The sequence below is a fragment of the Mastacembelus armatus genome, chromosome 17 (genome assembly GCF_900324485.2).
Source record: "Mastacembelus armatus chromosome 17, fMasArm1.2, whole genome shotgun sequence".
NCBI lineage: Eukaryota > Metazoa > Chordata > Actinopteri > Synbranchiformes > Mastacembelidae > Mastacembelus > Mastacembelus armatus.
In genome coordinates, this window is record NC_046649.1 from 24,128,315 (window position 1) to 24,152,746 (window position 24,432).

The 24,432-nt window shown below is 41.4% G+C and overlaps 2 protein-coding genes and 2 gene segments (V, D, J or C); all 4 read right to left on the reverse strand.

Annotated features, from left to right (window-relative positions):
* Nucleotides 1–6,280: 6,280 nt before the first annotated feature.
* LOC113134996 (immunoglobulin lambda variable 3-1-like) lies at nt 6,281–6,746 on the reverse strand. The segment is given in 2 exon segments: nt 6,281–6,615; nt 6,704–6,746. Coding segments are annotated over 2 exon segments (378 nt in total).
* A 1,058-nt stretch (nt 6,747–7,804) lies between these two features.
* LOC113134436 (immunoglobulin lambda-1 light chain-like) lies at nt 7,805–14,316 on the reverse strand. Its single transcript, XM_026313815.1, has 6 exons — nt 14,196–14,316; nt 13,781–14,107; nt 11,265–11,312; nt 8,934–9,242; nt 8,727–8,801; nt 7,805–8,359 (listed from the first exon to the last, which is right to left on the reverse strand). The coding sequence occupies exons 1-6, from the start codon at nt 14,236–14,238 to the stop codon at nt 8,190–8,192; spliced, it is 972 nt and encodes a 323-aa protein (XP_026169600.1). The 5' UTR covers nt 14,239–14,316; the 3' UTR covers nt 7,805–8,189.
* A 1,732-nt stretch (nt 14,317–16,048) lies between these two features.
* LOC113134400 (immunoglobulin lambda-1 light chain-like) lies at nt 16,049–22,178 on the reverse strand. The gene is made up of 6 exons (XM_026313777.1): nt 22,103–22,178; nt 21,692–22,014; nt 19,466–19,517; nt 17,163–17,471; nt 16,956–17,030; nt 16,049–16,588 (listed from the first exon to the last, which is right to left on the reverse strand). The coding sequence occupies exons 1-6, from the start codon at nt 22,143–22,145 to the stop codon at nt 16,419–16,421; spliced, it is 972 nt and encodes a 323-aa protein (XP_026169562.1). The 5' UTR covers nt 22,146–22,178; the 3' UTR covers nt 16,049–16,418.
* A 1,524-nt stretch (nt 22,179–23,702) lies between these two features.
* LOC117152744 (probable non-functional immunoglobulin lambda variable 2-33) lies at nt 23,703–24,432 on the reverse strand. The segment is given in 2 exon segments: nt 23,703–24,137; nt 24,226–24,432. Coding segments are annotated over 2 exon segments (381 nt in total).

Genomic DNA, 24,432 nt, shown 5'->3' on the forward strand with positions numbered 1-24,432 from the left:
CTGGTACCAGTAAACATAAGCCCCACACTGGTCAGTTCCTGCACAGCTGAATGAGACAGTTTGACCAGCTCTCCTGGTCAGAGATAACTGGTCCTGGATCAGCTCTGCTGCCATGACAACCAGCGCTGTAGAGAAACAGACAGATGAAGGTCAGTGTGACAGTGTTTGTTACAGGTGGAGTTTGTTGGCTCCTGATTGGCTGGAAACACTCACCTGAACACAGACAGCACAGAGCAGCAGCTGGGAGGAAAAGCATTTTGTGCAGTGGTGTTTCCTCTGGTGAACCTGGGGAGAAGTGGCGCTCTGATGCAGCTGAGGCCAAACAAGGACGAGCTGTGAGATCAGACGAGGACCACGTGGTTTCTAACGGGTCCTCAGACCTCCCATCAGCCCCTGGGGCCCACAGATAAGGCTGCAGCTGTTGATTGACAGCTCAGGTCTCAGTGGTGTGGTTTTCTGTTGAGTCTGAGGTTTTAAAGGAGAAAGAAAAATGACAAACTGAGTTTAACACTGAAAATGATCATTTCATGGCAGGAAAACTAAAGAAATAAAAGTCCATTATTTCCACGTCTTTTCTAAATGATTCTTTCCCACATACTTTTGTTTCATTAAACTTGTTCAGGGAAAAGTTTCTGCATCTTGATTTGAATCTTACGGAAAATAAAAAATCTGGGTCACGAAGATGCAGAAATACAAAAGACATTCATGTCCCCACAGACACATTGAGGTTGGTGGTGAGTTTAGTAACACACACTGTGTCAAAACTCAAAGAAAGTAGTGAAACCACCATAAGTGGAAGCTGTTAGTTGAATTAAATAGTCCTGAGTGATGAGTCTAAACTGAGTCTGATCTAGAGAAGTTAACCTGAACTGTCCAACCAGGGCAGATATCTCAGCATAACAATTTTTGAAGCCTGTGAAAAAACTATTTAATCATCACAAGATTTTGAAAACAGCCTCTGTTATGTCGTTTTGTTCTGAACTAATTATACAACATACACTAGTAAAGATTTTCACCATGAGTAGTTTGTTGATGTGGAGCCACCCTGTCATTGAAGTGTTCCCTTCATTGTTCTGAGCAGTAAAGTCGATGAAGCGTCAGTGTTGGACTCTGGGAATGAGAACGGGCTCCTGCTGCTGTCGGACTTTATTCAGGAAACAGAGACCAACCAGTGATGTGGTCGTTTAGTTTACTGGACTTGGTTTAATGAAGACACTGGAAACAAAGATGGCTGCCCTGACAGCTCCCAGAGGTGATGTCCCTGTAAGTCGATCGCCCCCTGGTGGCTGGTTGCAGTATAGGCCATAAACCCTGCCCCCTCCATTTTAGCAGACGGGACATGAGCCAAACTAAAAACTCAAAGTGCAAATCAAACACATTTTTCCTGAAGCTGATTTCTGTCATTTTAGGTCGATGTTATCACACTGATTTGTGAACAAGTGTCATTTTTCTGATCAGTTTGTTTTCAATAAATTATAAAAACTGGTGGATTTCAGGTGATTGACAGCTGTGATTGGCGGTCTGATGGCTCCACCTCTGGTCAGTACTGGTCAGAATCTGGTTGGAAAATGTGTCACAAAAACAAGATGGCAGCTGCTGCGTTCACAATATTTTGGCTTCAGGTTTGCACAGTGACAGGAAGTGATGACGTGTCGTCCATCTTCATGAACAGTCCAGGGTGTTATGATGTGACAACACTGAGAATAATGTCGGGTTAGATTTAGGGACGGATCATAGTTTGGTTAAAATAAACAGTTAAGGTTAGAGAGTCATCGCCATGGTTACAGCAACACTCAGGTTAATGTCAGTGTTTTGTTGATGAACTGTAGGAACTTTGCTGATCCTGACTTTTCATCCAGCACCATCATTATTATTACATGTGACCCTGGGCTGTGGTTTACTGCTCTCTTCCTGTCACAAACACTGTTTGACATCTGTTGGTTTTTGTTCAGGCTGCAGGGATCATTTCTCACTGTGGGAGCCAGACTTCCAACAGGAGCAGTAGTAGGTGGCTGCATGAGAGGGTTTAACTTTCTGAATCTGCAGCTCCCAGTTGTTCTGTTTATTCACAGCTGAGAAATCATCTTTCTGAGGATGGTTGTAACTTTTATCTACGGCACCATTACTCTTGTCAATATCAAGAATCAGTGTGAATGTTTCTGTCTCTTTCTTCTGGTACCAGTAAACATAAGTATCACACTGGTCAGTTCCTGCACAGCTGAATGACACAGTTTGACCAGCTCTCCTGGTCAGAGATAACTGGTCCTGGATCAGCTCTGCTGCCATGACAACCAGCGCTGTAGAGAAACAGACAGATGAAGGTCAGTGTGACAGTGTTTGTTCCAGGTGGAGTTTGTTGGCTCCTGATTGGCTGGAAACACTCACCTGAACACAGACAGCACAGAGCAGCAGCTGGGAGGAAAAGCATTTTGTGCAGTGGTGTTTCCTCTGGTGAACCTGGGGAGAAGTGGCGCTCTGATGCAGCTGAGGCCAAACAAGGACGAGCTGTGAGATCATGACGAGGACCACGTGGTTTCTAGCGGGTCCTCAGACCTCCCATCAGCCCCTGGGGCTCACAGATAAGGCTGCAGCTGCTGATTGACAGCTCAGCTCTCAGTGGTGTGGTGCTGTCCACAGATCCTCAGATAAGGCTGCTGTGTGACAACAGCTGCACATATTCAATCCATACACGCATGTGGCAAAAATTACTAGGAGACGAATCTCAGGTTATAAGTTGGAAGTTTAATAGACAAAAGCAGCAGAGTCACAGCAGAGCATTCGTTCTGCACAACCGGTCGATACCGATTGATCCAGGACAAAGGAAATGACAAACTTTTATATCAGCTCAGTTGTTTCAATTTACACATCAGTCAGTCACATGTAAATCACGTCGGCATGGCAACATAGAAGTGAATACACAGTGGTCAGTAATATGATTAGCACGTCTGTGTGACTACCTGTCCTTTCGTCTGCGTCCTACTGAAACACAAAGCAGTGTCAAACGTCTTTGTAGATTCACACGGGGAGGTAGCAGACGTACTGTCTGTTGAGGTGAAGTTTTCCCTCACAGCAGCAATACAAACCAGTGAGTTCACATCTAAACCAGACGAGACACAGTGGAGGAATGCTCAGACTAAATCACAGCTTGTTGGAAACATCCTTTAAACTACAGAAAGTCTGTGATTGATTTGCCCACTGCTGCCCTGAGGTGAGGAGGAACAGGGAGAAGGAGGGATCTGTGGGTGGCGGGTGGACTCAAGTGGAGCTGGTCTCCCTACGCCTCCAGTGGGGAGTCTGAGTCGATTATCCTCAGCTCGGCTGTCCAGTTCAGCTCTGTGTTACGTACCCACACAAAAACTCATCAACATTTCCTGCCAAAGCAGCCGGGGCCACAAAGGACGACACTGAAAGACATTTGTTCTGGATTATTCAGTCAGTCCAAAACTCTGCCGCTCAGCTGGTTTCTGCTTTATTCTGCTCCTTACTGATTTGTTTTTATCCATTGATGTTAATTATTTGACACTTTGTGTGATTTGTTTCACTGGAAAGTGCTTTATAAATAAATTTGATTTGATCTACGTTATTATGAAAGAACCAGGTGGCATTAGTAAACATGCTGCCACACTGGTATATTTTTATTAGAGTTACAGTTTGTCATGTTCACAATAATGAACTGTTTACATTTATTAAAATCTGCTAAATGATTCAAACCAGGTGCTGCAGTGTTTTCAGTTGGTCTTGGAATATGGACAATAAACCTCAGACATTGTCCTGAAGTTCAGTCACTCATGAAACATCAGTTTCTTCATATTGGATCAGTTGTAGTTCTGCATGTTGTTTATTTTAATTGCATTAAGTAAAGATGAGTTTAAAAGGAAGATGATATTTTGTCATCAGAATCATTATGACTGTGGCTGAGATGGAGGTGAAACATGTGACCCTGGGCTGTGGTTTACTGCTCTCTTCCTGTCACAAACACTGTTTGACATCTGTTGGTTTTTGTTCAGGCTGCAGGGATCATTTCTCACTGTGGGAGTCAGACTTCCAACAGGAGCAGTAGTAGGTGGCTGCATGAGAGGGTTTAACTTTCTGAATCTGTAGCTCACAGCCGTTCTGTTTATTCACAGCTGAGAAATCATCTTTCTGAGGATGGTTGAAGCCTGAATTAACTCGACCATTTCTCTTATTAATATTTAGAATCACTGTGAATGTTCCTGTCTCTTTCTTCTGGTACCAGTAAACATAATCAGTGGTACACTGGTCAGTTCCTGCACAGCTGAATGAGACAGTTTGACCAGCTCTCCTGGTCAGAGATAACTGGTCCTGGGTCAGCTCTGCTGCCATGACAACCAGCGCTGTGGAGAAACAGACAGATGAAGGTCAGTGTGACAGTGTTTGTTACAGGTGGAGTTTGTTGGCTCCTGATTGGCTGGAAACACTCACCTGAACACAGACAGCACAGAGCAGCAGCTGGGAGGAAAAGCATTTTGTGCAGTGGTGTTTCCTCTGGTGAACCTGGGGAGAAGTGGCGCTCTGATGCAGCTGAGGCCAAACAAGGACGAGCTGTGAGATCAGACGAGGACCACGTGGTTTCTAGCGGGTCCTCAGACCTCCCATCAGCCCCTGGGGCCCACAGATGAGGCTGCAGCTGCTGATTGACAGCTCAGCTCTCAGTGGTGTGGTTTTCTGTTGAGTCTGAGGTTTTAAAGGAGAAAGAAAAATGACAAACTGTTGAGTTTAACAGTGAAAATGATCATTTCATGGCAGGAAAACTAAAGAATTAAAAGTCCATTATTTCCACGTCTTTTCTAAATGATTCTTTCCCACATACTTTTGTTTCATTAAACTTGTTCAGGGAAAAGTTTCTGCATCTTGATTTGAATCTTACGGAAAATAAAAAATCTGGGTCACGAAGATGCAGAAATACAAAAGACATTCATGTCCCCACAGACACGTTGAGGTTGGTGGTGAGTTTAGTAACACACACTGTGTCAAAACTCAAAGAAAGTAGTGAAACCACCATAAGTGGAAGCTGTTAGTTGAATTAAATAGTCCTGAGTGATGAGTCTAAACTGAGTCTGATCTAGAGAAGTTAACCTGAACTGTCCAACCAGGGCAGATATCTCAGCATAACAATTTCTGAAGTCTGTGAAAAAACTATTTAAGCATCACAAGATTTTGAAAACAGCCTCTGTTATGTCATTTTGTTCTGAACTAATTATACAACATACACTAGTAAAGATTTTCACCATGAGTAGTTTGTTGATGTGGAGCCACCCTGTCATTGAAGTGTTCCCTTCATTGTTCTGAGCAGTGAAGTTGATGAAGCGTCAGTGTTGGACTCTGGGAATGAGAACGGGCTCCTGCTGCTGTCGGACTTTATTCAGAAAACATCAGAGACCAACCAGTGATGTGGTCGTTTAGTTTACTGGACTTGGTTTAATGCAGACACTGGAAACAAAGATGGCTGCCCTGACAGCTCCCAGAGGTGATGTCCCTGTAAGTCGATCGCCCCCTGGTGGCTGGTTGCAGTATAGGCCATAAACCCCGCTCCCTCCATTTTAGCAGACGGGACATGAGCCAAACTAAAAACTCAAAGTGCAAATCAAACACATATTTCCTGAAGCTGATTTCTGTCATTTTAGGTCGATGTTATCACACTGATTTGTGAACAAGTGTCATTTTTCTGATCAGTTTGTTTTCAATAAATTATAAAAACTGGTGGATTTCAGGTGATTGACAGCTGTGATTGGCGGTCTGATGGCTCCACCTCTGGTCAGTACTGGTCAGAATCTGGTTGGAAAATGTGTCACAAAAACAAGATGGCAGCTGCTGCGTTCACAATATTTTGGCTTCAGGTTTTCACAGTGACAGGAAGTGATGACGTGTCATCCATCTTCATGAACAGTTCAGGGTGTTATGTGACAACACTTAGAATAATGTCGGGTTAGATTTAGGGACAGATCATAGTTTGGTTAAAATAAACAGTTAAGGTTAGACAGAGTCATCGCCATGGTTACAGCAACACTCAGGTTAATGTCAGGGAAAGATGGTGGTGAAGCTTTAAAACAAAACCAACAGTGATTCTCTGGTGGAGACTGGAAATGAACAGCAGCCTCTCATGACAAAGTTCAGTGTTTTGGTGATGAACTTTGCTGATCCTGACTTTTCATCCAGCACCATCATTATTATTGCATGTGACCCTGGGCTGTGGTTTACTGCTCTCTTCCTGTCACAAACACTGTTTGACATCTGTTGGTTTTTGTTCAGGCTGCAGGGATCATTTCTCACTGTGGGAGCCAGACTTCAAACAGGAGCAGTAGTAGGTGGCTGCATGAGAGGGTTTAACTTTCTGAATCTGCAGCTCACAGCCGTTCTGGTTTTTCACAGCTGAGAAATCATCTTTCTGAGGATGGTTGTACCTTTTATCTATGGCACCAGAATACCTGTTAATATCAAGAATCAGTGTGAATGTTTCTGTCTCTTTCTTCTGGTACCAGTAAACATAAGCCCCACACTGGTCAGTTCCTGCACAGCTGAATGAGACAGTTTGACCAGCTCTCCTGGTCAGAGATAACTGGTCCTGGGTCAGCTCTGCTGCCATGACAACCAGCGCTGTAGAGACACAGACAGATGAAGGTCAGTGTGACAGTGTTTGTTACAGGTGGAGTTTGTTGGCCCCTGATTGGCTGGAAACACTCACCTGAACACAGACAGCACAGAGCAGCAGCTGGGAGGAAAAGCATTTTGTGCAGTGGTGTTTCCTCTGGTGAACCTGGGGAGAAGTGGCGCTCTGATGCAGCTGAGGCCAAACAAGGACGAGCTGTGAGATCAGACGAGGACCACGTGGTTTCTAGCGGGTCCTCAGACCTCCCATCAGCCCCTGGGGCCCACAGATGAGGCTGCAGCTGCTGATTGACAGCTCAGCTCTCAGTGGTGTGGTTTTCTGTTGAGTCTGAGGTTTTAAAGGAGAAAGAAAAACTGTTGAGTTTAACAGTGAAAATGATCATTTCATGGCAGGAAAACTAAAGAATTAAAAGTCCATTATTTCCACGTCTTTTCTAAATGATTCTTTCCCACATACTTTTCTGTTTCATTAAACTTGTTCAGGGAAAAGTTTCTGCATCTTGATTTGAATCTGATGGCAAATAAAAAATCTGGGTCATGAAGATGCAGAAATACAAAAGACATTCATGTTCCCACAGACACATTGAGGTTGGTGGTGAGTTTAGTAACACACACTGTGTCACACACTGATCTAGTGGGGTGCCAGTCAGCATAGGTGTTAGATCCAGGTCTGGGAGGAGATCCCCCAGGACGCCATCAGCCTCAGTGAAAATGATCATTTCATGTTGAACTGCTTAAGCAGCTTGTAAATAACGTCCTAGTATATATATAAATTTAAACAGACTTTCAGTTGCTAGTAAATCACTCATACTGTATATGTGACTTAATATACATTTGAAATATGGTGTCAATTAATTGATACTGTATAAAAATGTTATTTACCTTTCCATGGTGTTTTATTCATGTGTGTAAACAACAGTGTCGTCAGTGTAGAGTTTGACATCAACACTGACACAGTTGGTAAATATGGTAAATGTGCTAAATAACAAACACAACATGGATCCTTCTGACAACACCCACACCTACTGGACTATATATCACAGATTCATGTTCCTAATCATTTTTTTGTTCTTTGCATTTTATTAAAAATATTTTTAGAAATATTTCTGAACAAAGTGAATTCACTGACACAGTTGAATCCATTTCTATTTTCTTCCTCTAAAATCAAACTTAAAGCCAAAAAACAAATATGTTTATTTAACACAGACACTGATTTTTCAGTTTATTCAGAATGTTACACTGAAAGAATTTGACGAACCTGCCACTCTCTGCATAATGTATGAAAAAGAAACACAATTACAGCAAAAATAAGACAAACAGTAAAATATTTGCCACACACCTGATAATTAAGCTTCATTTTCAGTTCAGGTCACAATTAAAAGCAGGAAAGAAGAAAAGCTTCAAAATCATTTTTCCAATGACTGTATCAAACATGTGCATATAGAGAAACATTGTCCAAAGCAACACAACATGATATAAGTGACATTTGTGAAAAGTGCTGAAAGTGATGAATGAGATGAAGGGATGAGATGTGATGGTGAGAAAAGGTGAGCAGAAAACAGTCAGTCAGCATGTGAGCAGCAGGTGGACGGTCCCTTGTTTCTGAGGCTCATCAGCAGAGAGAGTCCACAGCAGTACAGCAGACTCTTCACTATCAGCACTGTGTACAGCAGACAGAGCAGCTTCACCCTGCACTCAGACTGGACAGGATCCAGAGGATCCAGGGGAACCACTGCAACAGAAAAGGATTGAAACAGACACAGGTTATTATGAGTTTGATGCTGGACTCATACATTGTGTTTGTGCAGCCACTTGGGGGCAGAAGAACTCCACACCAAGTGAACAAACTCCTGTCTGCCCTTTGACTTCACACACAGTCATTAGATTCATTCTGAATGTAGAAAGATGAATCAGTGGAGCTTTGAGATCTAGTCCCTAAAGTTGTTGTAGCAGCCTCAAAGGCCCAGGTTTAGTGTCGTCTATATTAGTATATGTGTCAGTGCTTCAATGCTGAGCAGAAAGTCAACAGACTGATATGCAGCCCTAACAGCAGCACAACATTGGAGCTGTCCATGCAGAGAGGCAGCAGCTGCTCTTACAGTCAGCTTGCTGCACAGCTGGCAGGTCTGCTGGCTCTCTCTCTGGAGGACAGGAGGCTGCTGGAGCTGGAACCTCTGAAACAGAAAAGGAGTCAAATGTTTGGAGCTGCAGTGACAAATGTCAGTCCTCTGCTGCTCTGTTGTTTTTGACAACGTCTCCACATGAAGCTGAATCACTGCTGAACACAGTCACCAAGCCTTCATTACCTTGTTCTGTTTGGGCCTCCACTCTGCCCCCCTCGTGCTCCACGTAGCAGCGGTATTTATACGTGCTGTTCTCTGGCTGATGGACCAGCAGGATGGCGGCGGTGCGTCCCGACTCCCTGAGCTCCAGCTGCTCTCTCCCAGCAGGGGGCAGCTCCTCCAGCTGGCCGTTCTCCTTCTGTCTTTTCCAGGAGAACCGGACCAGAGGAGGAAACATGGCTGAGGCCAGACACAGCAGGGAGCTGTTCCCCTCCAGGTGGGCTCTGGATGCTGCTGGGTACACGCTCACCACAGGCTTCACTACCTGCTCATCTGAAGTTTGACGGCAGCAACAACAGCAAAGACAAAGATGGCAGCAATATTTCAACTCTGTCCATTTCTATTTAATGTCTAAATATCAGAAGATGAGAATATATGTATCAGCACAATATGATATTAATATATCTGCAATAGTTTAAATCACATATTTGACTGTTTTTAAAATCCACTGACAGTCAGAAGATTAATAGCATGAACAGATATTTCCTGATATAAATACAGTCGACCCCGTGAAGTCGCGGTTCAGAGTTCACTGTCTCCGTCGTTCATGGATTTTTCCTTAGAACCTAACTAACAGTTGTTTGCAGAAACCACAAATATCCTCCACAGTTTTTTATGGCCTTTTTTGTGGCAACATATAATTTTTTAAGCGATTTAACGCTAAATTTTTAAGAACAATATAATTTACGAACTTCCGTCACTGATTTATTACTAATAATGTATTAAGCTGAGTTTGAGAATAAATTAAAGTGTTTTGGGAGCATGTCTGGGGACATATTTAGGGTTTTGACATTTATAGGCTTTTTTTTTTTTTTGACCACAACCAAAATTCACGGTTTTTCACAATTCTCAGATGCTTTAGGAATGTAACCCCTGTGAATTTCGAGGGTTTACTGTCGTATTAAAGAATTTATTCCTAACAAAAATACAACCACATTTTTCTACAATAGATTTGGTTTGACTAAACTAGTGTCAACATGTTTTTATATTTTCTTTTCTACACAGCTGTAATTTCTCTGTATAAACCTCAGCTACAAAATGTTTTATATTTACACTAAATTCCATTTTGTACTAAATATAATAAAATCTCAACTTAGTGTTTTTTACCATCATTAAAATCTGAATAAACTCTACATTATAGTAAAGTCATGGTGTAGTTCAATAAATGTTAGAAAGTCTGTATTGGACAGTTATAACTGGAAAACATATGTAATTAAGAAAATACATATATTTTGTCTGCAAGTTGTTTGGATATTGAACCTGCTGCTTTGTTCAGGCAGGTATATATATATATATATATATAGTTTTTTATACTGTAATTTCCTTTGCATTTTATTTAATCATTTATTTTTGTAGTTTTCTCCTTTTTGCTTTGCAGTTCAGGAAACAGTCGTTAGAGTTAAAGCTCAATACAATTAAATTTTGTCTTGATTTAAAATATTTTTCCTCATTATTAAAGTATTTTCCACATTTTCACTCTTCCATAAATTGAGGTTCATTCATCAGATCTACATGATTAACGTTTTATAAAATATTTAAATTGTAAAACAGAATCATATATATGAGTGTTATACTGTATAACTAATACACAATGTATTATATACACATTATGTTTATTAATAATGTTAATTACTAAACTTTTTAATGTTCATTACACAGATATGTGTGTTATTATACACAATACTGATTTTTCCTGTAGATTAATATTTTTTCTTACTAAATCAATATTTACAATGTAAAATAAGAACATTTGTACATTTTTTTAAAGATGTTAATTCCAAGACTATATTGAAGTATAATTTTCTTCATAGTAAAATAACATTTAAATACTGTAAAGACTGAGAGTGAATGTGAAGAATCCTGCTCATCACTGAAATTCACTTTGATTAATTCCAGATTTTGTTCAAAAAGTCAACTGAGCAGGAAAATCCTCCACAATCATTCATGTGGAATTTCATTTCTTTCAGGAGAGAGAAGAGAGAAAAGAAAAACAGTGTGAGCCTTCATTAAACAGCAGCTGATGAGAATCCACAGCCCAATTCCAATAGAAAACTTTCTGGACTCTTAAAACTCTTTGAGCTCCTGCAGAAATCAAGAATTCCTTCTGGTGTGCACTGACATTTAAACATCTGTTCACATGTTGTTGAACTTTTTCTTTTAAGAACGGCCGCAGAAGGAACTCTGGACTAATGATGGAAAACTAACATGGAAAGTCTGAAGCAGCAGAAACTGACTTTAAACACATTTTACACTTCACAATAAAACAACTGAAGGGAAAGAAAAGTTTGTTCTTACCTGTTACAACCAGTTTAGTTCCAGAGCCAAAGATAGGGTAGTACCAATCTCCCCCCACAGTGAGAGAGAGTGCAACAAAAACCTGGTGCAGCTGAATGTGTCAGCTGAGGTGAACCAGTCCAGATTATGAACCAGTTTCATGTTTCAGCTCCATCATGTGTTTCTCTAATGTTCAGATCAACACGACTGTCTCTGCTTTTCTTCTCTTTATTGTCCAGACTGAAACATCTCAACAACTATTTCAGCTGCTTCACACGTTCATGTTCCCCTCAGGATGAACCGTAATAACTTTGCTGATCCTCTGACTTTTCATCCAGCGCCACCATCAGGTCGACATTTGAATGTGTCCAACACTTTGGTTTATCAACAAATACCTGCAGCACCAATGACATTCACATCACCTTTTGTTGTTACGTGTTTTTAGGAGAAATGTGCATGTTAGCAAGTGTTAGCATGCTAACATGCTAACATGCTAAACTGAGAACTCATTGAAAATGACACTGACATTTGTATTGATGCTAATTATTTAAAATCCAGCTCCACATAAACCTCATCAATAGACACATGAAATAAATGTGTCGTGTTGTGGATGGTGAATATTACAGATTTGATCCTTTGGTGAATCTCACTGTCATTGACTTCAGGTCAAACAAGGACTGAGCAGCAACAAAATAAGGGAACTAGCCAAGTTGTTTCTGTGACCAAACCAAACTTTGCCATAGGACTGTCAAATCATAAAACACTAATTTAATATGATTGACTAATATGACACTGCAAAACAAAGATGGCCGCCCTGACAGCTCCCAGAGGTGAAGTCGTAAGTCGATGGCCCCCTGGTGGCTGGTTGCAGTCACTGTCTGTCCTGACCGCTGTCTGTTTTACCTTTGTCGTTAGTGTATTGATCAGGTTCAGCTGTGTCTTGTTAATGTGTCTTGTATAGTATTTCAGTCTCTGTCATTCTGCCTTTAGTTGTTGGTTCAGTGTGTTGTCTGTTGTGTTTTGCTTTTCCACCTGTATGTGGATCTTCCCTCCATCCTGGATTTTATTGTCTTCAGTCCTGGTCAGTATTGTCTCCACTGGACTTTAATAAATTCAGCGTCCCCAGACTGTCTTGTCTTGTCTCTTGGGTTCTTTGTCTTTGTTTGGGTCCTCACCTGGTGGTTTCCTGACAGCTCCTCACTGATTTCTTTTTACTCATACTGATTTCTTTTGGTGTTTTTAATAGTCTGGCCTTTGTGTGACTTGTATCGCTGGAAAGGACTTTATAAATAATCGAGTGTCCCTCAAAGAACAGGCTATGAATGTTCTCTCAGTTTGACAACTTTATTGGTCAACAGTTCTCAGACTAGAGCCAAAAACCCCAAACAAAACAGGTGTATTCCAGAATGCAGGTTCAGGACAGACTCAGAATAGTTGAACCCTGAGTTGAGGGAAACTCCGATTATTTAAACTCAGTCAGTTCCCACAGTCACTTCCTCAGTGAAACTAACCTGCTGGCTGGCAGGTTATTTATACATGAACATTATAATTAGTTTTTATTCTCAATGTCTCCACTTTATTGTCAACATGAAAAATCAAATCTTCCCTTCTGGCTCTAATGCTCCATCGTATGTGGAGCTCTGACAGGAGGAGATGTGATGAACATGACAGTTGTTCTAACAGGCCTGGCCCCACAGTGTCAGTGTGATAAAGACTGTGCAGCCTATAGATTTTATTCTGACATGAGGATAAATCCAGGCTGTAGCTGTGAGGGGAGATCTCTGTCCTTACACTGACTGACTGATCGTAAACACGGTCACAGCCGTAGAGATCAGTTATTGGCTACTGTCTGATCAGGACTTTTATCAGCTTCTCCCAACACACAAACGTGAAAATGAACGCACTCCGATCAGAGCGTCCATATGAACCGTATGAACGAGGACATGAAGTGGCCTGACAGTTTCTGCAGACTGACAGGAGGAGACACAGAAACTCAGAGTTTCTTGGAGAAAAGCTGCCAGAGAGCAGGTTAGTTTCCCAGAGTCACTTATTGGAACTTTCAGTGATCTCTGTTCCTGGACCAGAAAAGTTTCCCTCAGCTCAGGGTTAAACTCTGGTCTAAGTTCTCACTAAACCTGCTTTCTGGAAGACCCCAACACATTGTTGTGTTCATGACAATGACTTGTTAACATTTATTAAAATCTGCTAAATGATTCAAACCAGGTGCTGCAGTGTTTTCAGTTGGTCTTGGAATATGGACAATAAACCTCAGACATTGTCCTGAAGTTCAGACACTCATGAAACATCAGTTTCTTCATATTGGATCAGTTGTAGTTCTGCATGTTGTTTATTTTAATTGTATTAAGTAAAGATGAGTTTAAAAGGAAGATGATATTTTGTCATCAGAATCATTATGACTGTGGCTGAGATGGAGGTGAAACATGTGACCCTGGGCTGTGGTTTACTGCTCTCTTCCTGTCACAAACACTGTTTGACATCTGTTGGTTTTTGTTCAGGCTGCAGGGATCATTTCTCACTGTGGGAGCTTAACTTCCAACAGGAGCAGTAGTAGGTGGCTGCATGAGAGGGTTTAACTTTCTGAATCTGCAGCTCACAGCCGTTCTGTTTCTTCACAGCTGAGAAATCATCTTTCTGAGGATGGTTGTAGCCTGAATAAATTTGACGATTGCTTTTATCAAAACGTAAAATCACTGTGAATGTTTCTGTCTCTTTCTTCTGGTACCAGAAAATATAACTAAGGTCACACTGGTCAGTTCCTGCACAGCTGAATGAGACAGTTTGACCAGCTCTCCTGGTCAGAGATAACTGGTCCTGGATCAGCTCTGCTGCCATGACAACCAGCGCTGTAGAGAAACAGACAGATGAAGGTCAGTGTGACAGTGTTTGTTCCAGGTGGAGTTTGTTGGCTCCTGATTGGCTGGAAACACTCACCTGAACACAGACAGCACAGAGCAGCAGCTGGGAGGAAAAGCATTTTGTGCAGTGGTGTTTCCTCTGGTGAACCTGGGGAGAAGTGGCGCTCTGATGCAGCTGAGGCCAAACAAGGACGAGCTGTGAGATCATGACGAGGACCACGTGGTTTCTAGCAGGTCCTCAGACCTCCCATCAGCCCCTGGGGCCCACAGATGAGGCTGCAGCTGTTGATTGACAGCTCAACTCTCAGTGGTGTGGTTTTCTGTTGAGTCTGAGGTTTTAAATGAGAAAGAAAAATAACAAACTGTTGAGTTTAACAGTGAAAATGATCATTTCATGGCAGGAAAACTAAAGAATTAAAAGTTCATTATTTCCACGTCTTTTCTAAATGATTCTTTCCCACATACTTTTCTGTTTCGTTGAACTTGTTCAGGGAAAAGTTTCTGCATCTTGATTTGAATCTGATGGAAAATAAAAAATCTGGGTCACGAAGATGCAGAAATACAAAAGACATTCATGTTCCCACAGACACATTGAGGTTGGTGGTGAGTTTAGTAAAACACACTGTGTCACACACTGGTCTAGAGAAGTTAACCTGAACTGTCCAACCAGGACAGAAATCGAAGCATAATCATTTCTGAAGTCTGTGAAAAAAGCATCACTCACCTGCAGGATTGTTGATATTGTTGTTGTTACTGTGTGTAGTTATTTATTGCTGTTTATTAAAGTGTCAGCATGTGTTCAAAGTGCCTGGTCTCAGGTCGGGTTTTGTACCAGGACGCCATCAGCCACAGAGAAAATGATCATTTCATGTTGAACTGCTGTGATGAAAATAAACACCTCTGTAAAGTTGTGTTGGGCCTGAGCAGGGTCCACAGCTGCCTTTGCTCTGGGGTCCTAACAGGAGAGTGTGGCCCTGCTGTCGGTCATTTGTTTCCTTGGTCATTTTCTAAATTAAACTCAATCGTATCATGTTTAACATCTACTAAAGTTTTATTTTCAGTATAAATTATGTTTTTCCTCACAGCAGTAATTTTTAAGCAGCTTGTAAATAACGTCCTAGTATATATATAAATTTAAACAGACTTTCAGTGTCTAGAAAATCACTCATACTGTATATGTGACTTAATATACATTTGAAATATGGTGTAAATTAATTGATACTGTATAAAAATATTATTTACCTTTCCATGGTGTTTTATTCATGTGTGTAAACAACAGTGTCATCAGCGTAGAGTTTGACATCAACACTGACACAGTTGGAAAATATGGTAAATGTGCTAAATAACAAACACAACATGGATCCTTCTGACAACACCCACATCTACTGGACCATATATCACAGATTCATGTTCCTAATAATTTTTTTGTTCTTTGCATTTTATTAAAAATATTTTTAGAAATGGGCAGCATGGTGGCTGAGTGGTTAGCACTGTTGCCTCACAGCAAGAAGGTCGTGGGTTCGCATGCCGGCCTTTCTGTGTGGAGTTTGCATGTTCTCCCTGTGCTTGCGTGGGTTTACTCCGGGTACTCCGGTTTCCTCCCACAGTCCAAAAACATGTATGTCAGGTTGATTGGTGACTCTAAATTGCCCATAGGAGTGAGTGTGAGTGTGTGAGGTTGTTTGTCTCTATGTGGCCCTGTGATGGACTGGGGACCTGTCCAGGGTGTACCCCTGCCTTCCACCCGAGAGAGAGCTGGGATAGGCTCCAGCAGATCCCTGTGACCCTGAACCAGGAAAAGCGGGTATAGAAGATGGATGGATGGATATTTTTAGAAATATTTCTGAACAAAGTGAATTCACTGACACAGTTGAATCCATTTCTATTTTCTTCCTCTAAAATCAAACTTAAAGCCAAAAAACAAATATGTTTATTTAACACAGACACTGATTTTTCAGTTTATTGAGAATGTTACACTGAAAGAATTTGACAAACCTGCCACTCTCTGCATAATGTATGAAAAAGAAACACAATAACAGCAAAAATCATACAAACAGTAAAATATTTGCCACACACCTGATAATTAAGCTTTATTTTCAGTTCAGGTCACAATTAAAAGCAGGAAAGAAGAAAAGCTTCAAAATCATTTTTCCAATGACTGTATCAAACATGTGCATATAGAGAAACATTGTCCAAAGCAACACAACATGATATAAGTGACATTTGTGAAAAGTGCTGAAAGTGATGAATGAGATGAAGGGATGAGATGTGACGGTGAGAAAAGGCGAGCAGAAAACAGTCAGTCAGCATGTGAGCAGCAGGTGGACGGTCCCTTGTTTCTGAGGCTCATCAGCAGAGAGAGTCCACAGCAGTACAGCAGACTCTTCACTATCAGCACTGTGTACAGCAGACAGAGCAGCTTCACCCTGCACTCAGACTGGACAGGATCCAGAGGATCCAGGGGAACCACTGCAACAGAAAAGGATTGAAACAGACACAGGTTATTATGAGTTTGATGCTGGACTCATACATTGTGTTTGTGCAGCCACTTGGGGGCAGAAGAACTCCACACCAAGTGAACAAACTCCTGTCTGCCCTTTGACTTCACACACAGTCATTAGATTCATTCTGAATGTAGAAAGATGAATCAGTGGAGCTTTGAGATCTAGTCCCTAAAGTTGTTGTAGCAGCCTCAAAGGCCCAGGTTTAGTGTAGTCTATATTAGTATATGTGTCAGTGCTTCAATGCTGAGCAGAAAGTCAACAGACTGATATGCAGCCCTAACTGCAGCACAACACTGGAGCTGTCCATGCAGAGAGGCAGCAGCTGCTCTTACAGTCAGCTTGCTGCACAGCTGGCAGGTCTGCTGGCTCTCTCTCTGGAGGACAGGAGGCTGCTGGAGCTGGAACCTCTGAAACAGAAAAGGAGTCAAATGTTTGGAGCTGCAGTGACAAATGTCAGTCCTCTGCTGCTCTGCTCTGTTTGACAGCGTCTCCACATGAAGCTGAATCACTGCTGAACACAGTCACCAAGCCTCCATTACCTTGTTCTGTTTGGGCCTCCACTCTGCCCCCCTCGTGCTCCACGTAGCAGCGGTATTTATACCTGCTGTTCTCTGGCTGATGGACCAGCAGGATGGCGGCGGTGTGTCCCGACTCCCTGAGCTCCAGCTGCTCTCCCTCAGCAGGGGGCAGCTCCTCCAGCTGGCCGTTCTCCTTCTGTCTTTTCCAGGAGAACCGGACCAGAGGAGGAAACATGGCTGAGGCCAGACACAGCAGGGAGCTGTTCCCCTCCAGGTGGGCTCTGGATGCTGCTGGGTACACGCTCACCACAGGCTTCACTACCTGCTCATCTGAAGTTTGACAGCAGCAACAACAGCAAAGACAAAGATGGCAGCAATATTTCAACTCTGTCCATTTCAATTTAACATCTAAATATCAGAAGATGAGAATATATGTATCAGCACAATATTATATCAATATATCTGCAATAGTTTAAATCACATATTTGACTGTTTTTAAAATCCACTGACAGTCAGAAGATTAACAGCATGAACAGATATTTCCTGATATAAATACAGTCGACCCCGTGAAGTCGCGGTTCAGAGTTCACTGTCTCCATCGTTCATGGATTTTTACTTAGAACCTAACTAACAGTTGTTTGCAGAAACCACAAATATCCTCCACAGTTTTTTATGGCTTTTTTCATGGCAACATATAATTTTTCATGGATTTTAGAGCTAAATTATTAAGCACAATTTACTAATTTCTGTTATTTACTAATAATGTATTAATCTGAGTTTGAAATGAAATTAAAGTGTTTTGGGAGCATGTCTGGGGACATATTTAGGGTTTAGGCATTTATAGGCTTTTTTTTTTTTTTTGACCACATCCAAAATTCACAGTTTTTCACAATTCTCAGATGCTTTAGGAATGTAACCCCTGTGAATTTCGAGGGTTTACTGTCGTATTAAAGAATTTATTCCTAACAAAAATACAAACACATTTTTCTACAATAGATTTGGTTTGACTAAACTAGTGTCAACATGTTTTTATATTTTCTTTTCTACACAGCTTTAATTTCTCTGTATAAACCTCAGTTACAAAATGTTTTATATTTACACTAAATTCCATTTTGTACTAAATATAATAAAATCTCAACTTAGTGTTTTTTACCATCATTAAAATCTGAATAAACTCTACATTATAGTAAAGTCATGGTGTAGTTCAATAAATGTTAGAAAGTCTGTATTGGACAGTTATAACTGGAAAACATATGTAATTAAGAAAATACATATATTTTGTCTGCAAGTTGTTTGGATATTGAACCTGCTGCTTTGTTCAGGCAGGTATATACATATATAGTTTTTTATACTGTAATTTACTTTGCATTTTATTTAATCATTTATTTTTGTAGTTTTTGCTTTGCACTTCAGGAAACAGTCGTTAGAGTTAAAGCTCAATACAATTAAATTTTGTCTTGATTTAAAATATTTTTCCTCATTATTAAAGTATTTTCCACATTTTCACTCTTCCATAAATTGAGGTTCATTCATCAGATATACATGATTAACCTTTTATAAAATATTTAAATTGTAAAACAGAATCATATATATGAGTGTTATACTGTAGAACTAATACACAATGTATTATATACACTTTACGTTTATTAATAATGTTAATTACTAAACTTTTTAATGTTCATTACACAGATATGTGTGTTATTATACACAATACTGATTTTTCCTGTAGATTAATATTTTTATTACTAAATCAATATTTACAATGTAAAATATTAAAATTTGTACATTTTTTTAAAGATGTTTATTCCAAGACTATATTGAAGTATAATTTCCTTCATAGTAAAATAACATTTAAATACTGTAAAGACTGAGAGTGAATGTGAAGAATCCTGCTCATCACTGAAATTCACTTTGATTAATTCCAGATTTTGTTCAAAAAGTCAACTGAGCAGGAAAATCCTCCACAATCATTCATGTGGAATTTCATTTCTTTCAGGAGAGAGAAGAGAGAAAAGAAAAGCAGTGTGAGCCTTCATTAAACAGCAGCTGATGAGAATCCACAGCCCAGTTCCAATAGAAAACTTTCTGGACTCTTAAAACTCTTTGAGCTCCTGCAGAAATCAAGAATTCCTTCTGGTGTGCACTGACATTTAAACATCTGTTCACATGTTGTTGAACTTTTTCATTTAAGAACGGCTGCAGAAGGAACTCTGGACTAATGATGGACAACTAACATGGAAAGTCTGAAGCAGCAGAAACTGACTTTAAACACATTTTACACTTCACAATAAAACAACTGAAGGGAAAGAAAAGTTTGTTCTTACCTGTTACAACCAGTTTAGTTCCAGAGCCAAAGATGCGGTACCCATATCCCCCCACAGTGAGAGAGAGTGCAACAAAAACCTGGTGCAGCTGAATGTGTCAGCTGAGGTGAACCAGTCCAGATTATGAACCAGTTTCATGTTTCAGCTCCATCATGTGTTTCTCTAATGTTCAGATCAACACGACTGTCTCTGCTTTTCTTCTCTTTATTGTCCAGACTGAAACATCTCAACAACTATTTCAGCTGCTTCACACGTTCATGTTCCCCTCAGGATGAACCGTAATAACTTTGCTGATCCTCGGACTTTTCATCCAGCGCCACCATCAGGTCGACATTTGAATGTGTCCAACACTTTGGTTTATCAACAAATACCTGCAGCACCAATGACATTCACATCACCTTTTGTTGTTACGTGTTTTTAGGAGAAATGTGCATGTTAGCAAGTGTTAGCATGCTAACACGCTAAACTAAGAACTCATTGAAAATGACACTGACATTTGTATTGATGCTAATTATTTAAAATCCAGCTCCACATAAACCTCATCAACAGAAACATGAAATAAATGTGTCGTGTTGTTGATGGTGAATATTACAGATTTGATCCTTTGGTGAATCTCACTGTCATTGACTTCAGGTCAAACAAGGACTGAGCAGCAATAAAATAAGGGAACTGAGGGAACTAGCCAAGTTGTTTCTGTGACCAAACCAAACTTTGCCATAGGAAAATCATAAAACACTAATTTAATATGATTGACTAATATGACATTGCAAAACAAAGATGGCCGCCCTGACAGCTCCCAGAGGTGAAGTCGTAAGTCGATGGCCCCCTGGTGGCTGGTTGCAGTCACTGTCCTTCCTGACCGCTGTTTGTTTTACCTTTGTCGTTAGTGTATTGATTAGGTTCAGCTGTGTCTTGTTAGTGTGTCTTGTATAGTATTTCAGTCTCAGTCATTCTGCCTTTAGTTGTTGGTTCAGTGTGTTGTCTGTTGTGTTTTTCTTTTCCACCTGTACGTGGATCTTCCCTCCATCCTGGACTTTATTGTCTTCAGTGCTGGTCAGTGTTGTCTTCACTGGACTTTAATAAATTCAGCGTCCCCAGACTGTCTTGTCTCGTCTCTTGGGTTCTTTGTCTGCATTTGGGTCCTCACCTGGTGGTTTCCTGACAGCTCCTCACTGATTTCTTTTACCTGGTGTTTTAATTACTAGTCTGGCCTTTGTGTGACTTGTATCGCTGGAAAGCACTTTATAAATAATCGAGCGTCCCTCAAAGAACAGGCTATGAATGTTCTCTCAGTTTGACAACTTTATTGGTCAACAGTTCTCAGACTAGAGCCGAAAACCCCAAACAAAACAGGGGTATTCCAGAAAGCAGGTTCAGGACAGACTCAGAATAGTTGAACCCTGAGTTGAGGGAAACTCCGATTATTTAAACTCAGTCAGTTACCACAAACTATTCTTCAGTGAAACTAACCTGCTGGCTGGCAGGTTATTTATACATGAACATTATAATTAGTTTTTATTCTCAATGTCTCCACTTTATTGTCAACATGAAAAATCAAATCTTCCCTTCTAGCTCTAATGCTCCATCATATGTGGAGATCTGACAGGAGGAGATGTGATGAACATGAGAGTTGTTCTAACAGGCCTGGCCCCACAGTGTCAGTGTGATAAAGACTGTGCAGCCTATAGATTTTATTCTGACATGAGGATAAATCCAGGCTGTAGCTGTGAGGGGAGATCTCTGTCCTTACACTGACTGACTGATCGTAAACACGGTCACGGCCGTAGAGATCAGTTATTGGCAACTGTCTGATCAGGACTTTTATCAGCTTCTCCCAACACACAAACGTGAAAATGAACGCACTCCGATCAGAGCGTCCATATGAACCGTATGAACGAGGACATGAAGTGGCCTGACAGTTTCTGCAGACTGACAGGAGGAGACAGAAAAACTCTGAGTTTCTTGGAGAAAAGCTGCCAGAGAGCAGGTTAGTTTCCCAGAGTCACTTACTGGGACTTTCAGTGATCTCTGTTCCTGGACCAGAAAAGTTTCTCTCAGCTCAGGGTTAAACTCTGGTCTAAGTTTTCACAGAATCATTATGACTGTGGCTGAGATGGAGGTGAAACATGTGACCCTGGGCTGTGGTTTACTGCTCTCTTCCTGTCACAAACACTGTTTGACATCTGTTGGTTTTTGTTCAGGCTGCAGGGATCATTTCTCACTGTGGGAGCCAGACTTCAAACAGGAGCAGTAGTAGGTGGCTGCATGAGAGGGTTTAACTTTCTGAATCTGCAGCTCCCAGCCGTTCTGTTTATTCACAGCTGAGAAATCATCTTTCTGAGGATGGTTGTAACTTTTATCTAGGGCACCAGTATTTCTGTGAATATCAAGAATCAGTGTGAATGTTTCTGTCTCTTTCTTCTGGTACCAGTAAACATAATCACTGCTACACTGGTCAGTTCCTGCACAGCTGAATGAGACAGTTTGACCAGCTCTCCTGGTCAGAGATAACTGGTCCTGGGTCAGCTCTGCTGCCATGACAACCAGCGCTGTAGAGAAACAGACAGATGAAGGTCAGTGTGACAGTGTTTGTTACAGGTGGAGTTTGTTGGCTCCTGATTGGCTGGAAACACTCACCTGAACACAGACAGCACAGAGCAGCAGCTGGGAGGAAAAGCATTTTGTGCAGTGGTGTTTCCTCTGGTGAACCTGGGGAGAAGTGGTGCTTTGATGCAGCTGAGGCCAAACAAGGACGAGCTGTGACATCAGACGAGGACCACGTGGTTTCTAGCGGGTCCTCAGACCTCCCATCAGCCCCTGGGGCTCACAGATAGGGCTGCAGCTGCTGATTGACAGCTCAGCTCTCAGTGCTGTGGTGCTGTCCACAGATCCTCAGATAAGGCTGCTGTGTGACAACAGCTGCACATATTCAATCCATACACGCATGTGGCAAAAATTACTAGGAGACGAATCTCAGGTTATAAGTTGGAAGTTTAATAGACAAAAGCAGCAGAGTCACAGCAGAGCATTCGTTCTGCACAACCGGTCGATACCGATTGATCCAGGACAAAGGAAATGACAAACTTTTATATCAGCTCAGTTGTTTCAATTTACACATCAGTCAGTCACATGTAAATCACGTCGGCATGGCAACATAGAAGTGAATACACAGTGGTCAGTAATATGATTAGCACGTCTGTGTGACTACCTGTCCTTTCGTCTGCGTCCTACTGAAACACAAAGCAGTGTCAAACGTCTTTGTAGATTCACACGGGGAGGTAGCAGACGTACTGTCTGTTGAGGTGAAGTTTTCCCTCACAGCAGCAATACAAACCAGTGAGTTCACATCTAAACCAGACGAGACACAGTGGAGGACTGCTCAGACTAAATCACAGCTTGTTGGAAACATCCTTTAAACTACAGAAAGTCTGTGATTGATTTCCCCACTGCTGCCCTGAGGTGAGGAGGAACAGGGAGAAAGAGGGATCTGTGGGTGGCGGGTGGACTCAAGTGGAGCTGGTCTCCCTACGCCTCCAGTGGGGAGTCTGAGTCGATTATCCTCAGCTCGGCTGTCCAGTTCAGCTCTGTGTTACGTACCCACACAAAAACTCATCAACATTTCCTGCCAAAGCAGCCGGGGCCACAAAGGACGACACTGAAAGACATTTGTTCTGGATTATTCAGTCAGTCCAAAACTCTGCCGCTCAGCTGGTTTCTGCTTTATTCTGCTCCTTACTGATTTGTTTTTATCCATTGATGTTAATTATTTGACACTTTGTGTGATTTGTTTCAGTGGAAAGTGCTTTATAAATAAATTTGATTTGATCTACGTTATTATGAAAGAACCAGGTGACATTAGTAAACATGTTGCCACACTGGTATATTTTTATTAGAGTTACAGTTTGTCATGTTCACAGTAATTAACTGTTGTTTACATTTATTAAAATCTGCTAAATGATTCAAACCAGGTGGTTTGTCTTGGAATATGGACAATAAACCTCAGACTGCCTGAAGTCTGAAGTTCAGAAACAAATGTAAAATATGTAAATGTTTTATTCCTGTTACACAGACACACAACAGACAGAGTTTTATTCTGAGGGCTCATTTCAGTTTATATGTGGAGTTGGACTGTTTGGCTTTTATCTCTTATTTTCCTAATATTAGATGTTTTGTTCTTGTTGGATAAAAAATAATTTTTATTATTTTGTCATCAGAATCATTATGACTGTGGCTGAGATGGAGGTGAAACATGTGACCCTGGGCTGTGGTTTACTGCTCTCTTCCTGTCACAAACACTGTTTGACATCTGTTGGTTTTTGTTCAGGCTGCAGGGATCATTTCTCACTGTGGGAGTCATCCTTCCAACAGGAGCAGTAGTAGGTGGCTGCATGAGAGGGTTTAACTTTCTGAATCTGCAGCTCACAGCCGTTCTGTTTCTTCACAGCTGAAAAATCATCTTTCTGAGGATGGTTGTACCTTTTATCTATGGCACCATTATTCCTGTGAATATCAAGAATCACTATGAATGTTTCTGTCTCTTTCTTCTGGTACCAGAAAACATAAGGATAGTCACACTGGTCAGTTCCTGCACAGCTGAATGAGACAGTTTGATTAACTCTCCTGGTCAGAGATAACTGGTCCTGGGTCAGCTCTGCTGCCATGACAACCAGCGCTGTAGAGAAACAGACAGATGAAGGTCAGTGTGACAGTGTTTGTTACAGGTGGAGTTTGTTGGCTCCTGATTGGCTGGAAACACTCACCTGAACACAGACAGCACAGAGCAGCAGCTGGGAGGAAAAGCATTTTGTGCAGTGGTGTTTCCTCTGGTGAACCTGGGGAGAAGTGGCGCTCTGATGCAGCTGAGGCCAAACAAGGACGAGCTGTGAGATCAGACGAGGACCACGTGGTTTCTAGCGGGTCCTCAGACCTCCCATCAGCCCCTGGGGCCCACAGATGAGGCTGCAGCT

Coding starts and splice junctions, on each gene's coding strand:
- LOC113134436 (XM_026313815.1), bottom strand. CDS start 14,238: ATGCTTTTCCTCCCAGCTGCTGCTCTGTGCTGTCTGTGTTCAG. Junction 9,243..11,264: donor AACTAAACTGGTTGTAACAG/GTAAGAACAAAC, acceptor GTCAAACTTCAG/ATGAGCAGGTAGTGAAGCCT. Junction 8,802..8,933: donor GGAGGCCCAAACAGAACAAG/GTAATGAAGGCT, acceptor TTTCTGTTTCAG/AGGTTCCAGCTCCAGCAGCC.
- LOC113134400 (XM_026313777.1), bottom strand. CDS start 22,145: ATGCTTTTCCTCCCAGCTGCTGCTCTGTGCTGTCTGTGTTCAG. Junction 22,015..22,102: donor TCTGTGCTGTCTGTGTTCAG/GTGAGTGTTTCC, acceptor GTTTCTCTACAG/CGCTGGTTGTCATGGCAGCA. Junction 16,589..16,955: donor AGCTGTGCAGCAAGCTGACT/GTAAGAGCAGCT, acceptor TTTCTGTTGCAG/TGGTTCCCCTGGATCCTCTG.